Genomic DNA, 6,344 nt, shown 5'->3' on the forward strand with positions numbered 1-6,344 from the left:
GCAGTTATATTAGGAGAAAGCATTTCTCTTTAATTTTCATAAGTGACATGTAAATGAAAAATGTTACATTTTAATATTTCCTTTGTTGTACTAAAAGCAATTAGTAATTAAAAACAATTGAGTTAGTATATTTTACCTATTTACAGAGTTCTCCTGTTCTAAAATATAATCACCTGGATTCTCTTAGTTGAATAAGTTACTTTTACATAGTAAAGTATTCTTGGAAGTACATTTGTAGAACATTTAGCCTCTTGTAACAGTGACTTACATGATACCCCTGTTTAAACTTATATATTTTTATTAAGTAAAATGCATTTGCTTTGCACAGAGCCATGTTAGTGCTTTCTTTTGTTAAAATAATGAAATTTTCACTTGATTCTCCCCATAAGAGACAAATTCAAATACACATACATATCTCCAGAAAACTCCTACACTGCAGCAGTCATATGTGACATTTTTTCTTCCACTAAATATTTTTTGTGGTCATTCATACTTTGGAAATTATTGGCTTATATAACAGAAAATTCTCAAGTAATGGTGAGAGAATCTGATGGAAATTTAATCTGGATAGTCACACTGTCATCACAGTGTAGCTCCATTTCTCTGGGATTCTTTTGGCTCTGTACCCCACTACCTCTTTCAAGTNGTCATAACAGCAAGATGATATTAGATAAATTAGATAAACTACTAGAATTTCCAGTAGTTCTTTTCTTCCTCACATCCAAGGTAAAAGAACTACTTTTCCCCTCCTCAACTATCATACAAAAAACCTGAGTATTCTTTTGGTTGGAACACGTTAGGTCATATGTCCATGATTGTTATACTCTGACCAGCAGAAAGCCATCCATATGTGTTTCTGTTAGTGTTCTTGAGTCAACCACTTTGACAAGGAGGGTTCCCTTAAACTAGTCAGGACTCATTCCCAGATTGGGGTTGAGATTAATCCCACCCAAACCACAAGGCTGCTACAAAGGTGGGATGCATTTTGGGAATTATTTTATGGTAATATTTAAATCATTTCAGTGTCTTTCCATGTTTTGATCACTTCACCTTTTAATGGGATGAGAGATATCATGTGTGATTGTTCTGATATACGTGTATTGTGTTTATATGTATGTGCATGTGCATTTGAAAAAAATACACACACACATATATACATACATATCATTGGTTCTAGGGATATGCTTTTTTTTTTCCTTTGGAAAATATTTTTCATGTCTATTAAATTTTTATCTTATATAAGTTTTGGCAGCATGCTTTTAAAAGAGGGTGCTCCACACCAAACGAAGTCATGCTTAGTGTAGATTGGGTTATTACTGATGAGGCAAGTATTTCTAAAGCCCTCTTCAGAGGTTTTATTTCCTCAGGCCCTCTCCCAGAGCAAAATATATTCAACATTTAGCAAACATTTATTGAGTACCTGTTATAAGCAAAGTGCTATGCTAGGTGCTCTTGTGTATATAAAGATAAATATATGTCATAAAACAATGACAAATTGGCTTTCAGGATGTGCTTATTTACAATATGATTACGTTTTTCTTTTCTGTCATTTTTCATTTTATCATAGAAAGACCTCGTGTTTTTTTTATAATAAAGAAGAAAATAATGGCACCTGAGCTTACTTGAGCTCGTTGCATACTATACAGCTTATGTAAGAACCTAAGCACATAAGGAGTATACTGCATATGTTTACATAGTTTAGATTGTTATTAAATTTTCCATTTTTCTGTCGTCTTCTCACAGATGGCTAGCTTTCAGTATGCACCATAGAATTTATAAAAACAAACAAGAGAATTTAATAAGCTAAGTAAAATGAAACTATTTACTTGGGTAGATTACTTTGTAAAGTACAAGAATAAAGGACCCTCGTAGGTCATTCTAATGGATGACTTACAATACTTTTAAATAAATTTTACTGACTTGCATATTTTAGTAGTAATTACCACATTTAGAGTAATCATCTGATATCTCTATTTGCCCATAAGTTATACTTGGGTCATAGAGTAAAAAAAATAAATATCTAGAAATTTCCAAGGAATCTCTGTTTGTTAACAATAATAGCATTACAAACCCAATATGCTTTATTTTTTTTGTTTTAAAATGTTGTATATTTAATGTGTATATATATGTATATGCATAACATCTTTATGGAGGGTAGGTTCAGGAGATGAATAAGAACCTAGCTGAATAAGAACTATGTCTGTGTGTCTATGCCAATATGTAGGATCATGAACTGAAAAATTGAAGTTATGGTTAATTGGAGTAAGAAATTAAACTTTATAAGAACAGTTGGATGCCTGGTAATTGAGAAATGTTTATGAACCAGATGCAATTCACTGACTAATAGAGAGATATACATTATTTAGATAATTCTACTGGCATGTAGGCCAAATTTCAAAAGGAACCGAGTAGAGAGGTATAAATATCTTGGGGTCATTTGCTCATGGGTAGTGTTGGCACTGGGATATTAACCATTTATAGCACTTGTAGCTGGGGTTATTTTCTTAAAGTGCTTATGAACATGTACCTTCATCCACACTGGTGGATCTTTAGAGTTTGCTGTTTTGGCTAAGTCAAGAAAATCAAAGAAAATCCTACAGGATGTACTGTGTATACATTTTTTTCCCATTTGCCCACACACATCCTCCCTGTTTATGAGATCACATTTGTCTTAACATTATGATGCTTTTGGCCTTGACACAATTTGTTCAGATTAATATGGTGTTCACTACTGCAATACCGCAGTAAGCTCTAATTTTGCAACTTTTATTTTCAAATCATTTGAAGCAGAAAAATCTGACAAGCTACCATTATGAGTCCTCAGTAAAAAAAAAGTCTTTGTTTTGTTACAAGTAATTCTTTATAAGTTCTTAATCGGTGGTTTTAGCTTGGTTACTTTCTTGAAATTCAGAATAGACCAGGGTTTTTAAAATGATCGCATATGAATGCTATTACTGTTAATTGATAGTACAATCATTTTGTTACCATTCACTGTACTCTGACTATATGTTAGGAACGTGTGGTAGTTGCTGCACAGAGAGTTTCTATAACATTTGCTACTAATCAATCTTCCCGCTTTATGGATTAAGTTAAGTAATTTGCTGAAAGCCGCAAAGGTAGTAAGTGGCAGAGTAAAACGAAGTCCAGACATCTTGGATTCCTAAGTGTATGATTTTTAAATTCTATCCTCTTGCTTCTCTAATAACATTTATTTTTTAATTTATAATGGTACTTTAATATTTACATAATAATATAGTATGTGAAGGTCAAACACGGATAGCTCAATCCATCAAACATTTACTGATAATCTAATTTGTGTTAACGACCAGGTGTTATTTGACTTGTCCTTAGGGTCTTTATGGACTAGAAGAGGAGACCGACACCCTTACAACTGCTTTAAGGCGCAGTAGAATTAAGAAGTGTAGTAGATGTTCACGTAAACCCTTTGGGAGCACAAATCGTAGCTTCATAAATCCTGGCTTAGCAGGTTGCCGGAGGTGTAACTCAATGAAGAGCCCTGATGGGTCAGTGTGATTTTCATAGGGGGATATTTCTATAAAGATAACTGTACTTTATGAAACCACATGAGAAAGCCACAGATGCATGAATCTTCAGTTCATTTTGCAAATGGCACGTAGGCTATATGGCAGTGGAGGAGGAGGAGGAGAGACAACTGGAAAGGAAGGTTGAGGACAGATTGTAGAGGATCCTAATATCAGGCTAAGGGGACCGTACTATATTTGGAAGACAAGAGAAAGCCATTGACAGGTTTTGAATATGGAGCTCTCTTTAAATCCAGGGATTGAAGAAGCTCAATCTAGAGGCATTTTGGCATTGGGATGGTTACTAAAAGGTCAGGGCGAGTTGGAAGTGCCCATGACACCTCGAGGTGGAGCTGTCTCACTGTGTTTGGAAACCAGGGTTTATTCTCAGGTTATTAGTTAAGGCCTTGACACAGACATACATCTGGAATGATAGTGACTGGCGTGGAAGGAGCTACTCATGAGATGGAAAGAGAGCAATCTGTACGAGTTTACATTTTCCAGAGAGAAGAAGTGCAGTAAAGTATGAAGAGATCCAGGGAGAGAATATTTGAGATGATATAGAAGCAGACAAACTAGNTTTAAATTCCAACCCATTACCATACAGTGTAGTATTAGTTTCCGGTGTCCAATATAATGATTCAACACTTCCATATAACACTTGGTGCTCATCACAAGTGCACTCTTCTCCCCACAAAAGATTTTGAAAAAGACTTTTAAAAAGGTGGCCATGTTCAACAGTGTCAGATGCTGCAGTTGAAGAGGACGCAGGTGGAGGAGACGCAGCTGGAGCTGGCGTTTTAGAAGTGGACTTGTATGCTTTGAGAATGCTGTTTCTGTAGAAAGGTAGGGAATAAGAAAGACCGCATGGGGTTAAAGGTCGATGGTGGCACATTCGAAGCAGAAAAGTAATCTATTCAGAAGTTCAGTGATAAAAGCAAGGGGAAGGTGAAATAGTAGACAGAAGAGTAATAGGGTGTGTTTTAGTTTGGAAAGGATTTAAGCAGGACTTTTGATATACTCTGAGGTAGCACACTCTGGTAGGAATCTATAGTACGCTGTGTATGATGTGCTACTTATTAATGTATACAATGAATTTCTCAAGGTTGATTTTGTGGACAAACAGGCACATACAGAAATCTATGAACATTCAAGATGCATCTGCAATAACAATTTGTTATTCCATTAGTATTTAACTAATAAAATTCCGTTTTTAGTAAGTGATTAATATTAGTATTAACCCCTATTGAATCCTTTTCCGTGCCTATGAGTCTCAGTGTATTTCTGCCCTTCCTTAAAAAATAATCTTTCAAATTTGCATTTTGTCGACGAGTAAGATGGCATAGGGCATAGAGCACAGACCATGACATAGCTGGAACATTTTAACATGATTTGATTTTATAAAACACAAGAAAATGAGAATCAGGCATTGCTTTATTGTAAAACATTCACTGTTGGAATTCTCTTATTTATTCAAAAGCTTTGCTGATCAGTAGGGTTTTGTCCCCTGATGCCAAGTCTTTAGCACCTTCCACAGCTCCCTGTGAATAATGCAGAGGGGTGATGGGACCCGTTACGCCAGCTCTGGAAACAAGCCTTCTCAGAAACATCATTTGCCACAGTTGAAAGTAATGCAGCGACTTCCCTATCTAAAAATGTCACTAAATGTTATGAGTTTGGCTAGCTAGTATTTACATTTGTAAAGCCGAGGAAAAGGAAAATATTTTTAACTCACATTCCAGAGTTGGTATGCATGTGAACCTGTGAGTATATGCATCATGTTTCTTTAGTGATTAAATGTAATTCACAAATGAGACATTACAGTAACCAGGGCTCAGTTCTTAATCCACATTCATTTACCTAATGATCTCATCTAGCATCATGATTCCAAATGCTGTCTGGAGGTTGACACCTCCCAAGTGTTTATCCCAGCTCAGAACTTTCTGGTAACTTTCAAATTTAGATACACAACTATTTTACTCACTCCCAGTCAATTCAAATTTAAGATACTGAAAACTAAACTGGCCAACCCCCAGATCTGCTTTATCAACAGTCTTTTCTAGTACAGTAAAGAGACCATCTTTTTACGTGGCCTAGCCAAATGCTTGGCGCCAAATTTAGTCTCCCTTCTTCTCACACCCTATGTTATCAGTCAGAAAAGTATGCCAGGTTGTTGTGATGAGAATACATCTGGAATCTGATCACTTCTTGCCACTTCCATTGCCACCACCATCATCTCCATTCTGGATTACTGAAGTAGCCCTTTAAACTGATCTGCCTACTTTGGTCCTTGCTGTGTCTGCAATCCATTTTGTCTGCCAGATGGCCTCCTTAAAATGTAAGTCAGATCACATCACATTGCTGTTGAAAATCCTCCGAGGTCTTGCCAGTCAGAGGAAAATGCACTCCTGCTATTTTATAAGCCCATATACAGTCACCTTTCTCTCCTCCTTCATTTCTCCTCTGGCCTTGGATTGACTAATTCTTACCTCCTCTCATGCTCCATGCCTTTGCACAGAAAACATTTTCCTTACATATTCCCATAATGTTCTCTCTCACACATCCTTAATTCTTTTTCTCCAATGGCATTCACTCAGTGGTATTTTCCCTGACCATTGTAATTAAATCTACAATGCCCCCTTCCCTTCTATTGTGTCTTCCCCTTCCTTGCTTTATTTTTCTCCATAGCACTTAACAGCTCCAAATTTACTTATTTACTTTGTATAGTATGTCTCCTCTAATAGGGTAAAATCCATAAAAATAGGGACTTCTGTCTCTTTTGTCTATGCCTGTATCACCATT

General features: G+C 36.0%; 1 protein-coding gene across 1 annotated transcript in view; it reads left to right on the top strand.

Annotated features, from left to right (window-relative positions):
- Positions 1-3,351: 3,351 nt before the first annotated feature.
- LOC144229586 (dystrophin-like) overlaps positions 3,352-6,344 on the top strand; it is a gene marked incomplete at its 5' end in the record, with an annotated part of 111,510 nt that continues 108,517 nt past the window's right edge. The window contains 3 exon segments of the mRNA XM_077761689.1: positions 3,352-3,499; positions 3,800-3,933; positions 5,099-5,170. Of these exon segments, the coding sequence (XP_077617815.1) occupies positions 3,352-3,499; positions 3,800-3,933; positions 5,099-5,170 (354 nt within the window).

Source organism: Crocuta crocuta, unplaced genomic scaffold (genome assembly GCF_008692635.1).
Source record: "Crocuta crocuta isolate KB4526 unplaced genomic scaffold, BGI_CrCroc_1.0 scaffold1714, whole genome shotgun sequence".
Lineage (NCBI taxonomy): Eukaryota > Metazoa > Chordata > Mammalia > Carnivora > Hyaenidae > Crocuta > Crocuta crocuta.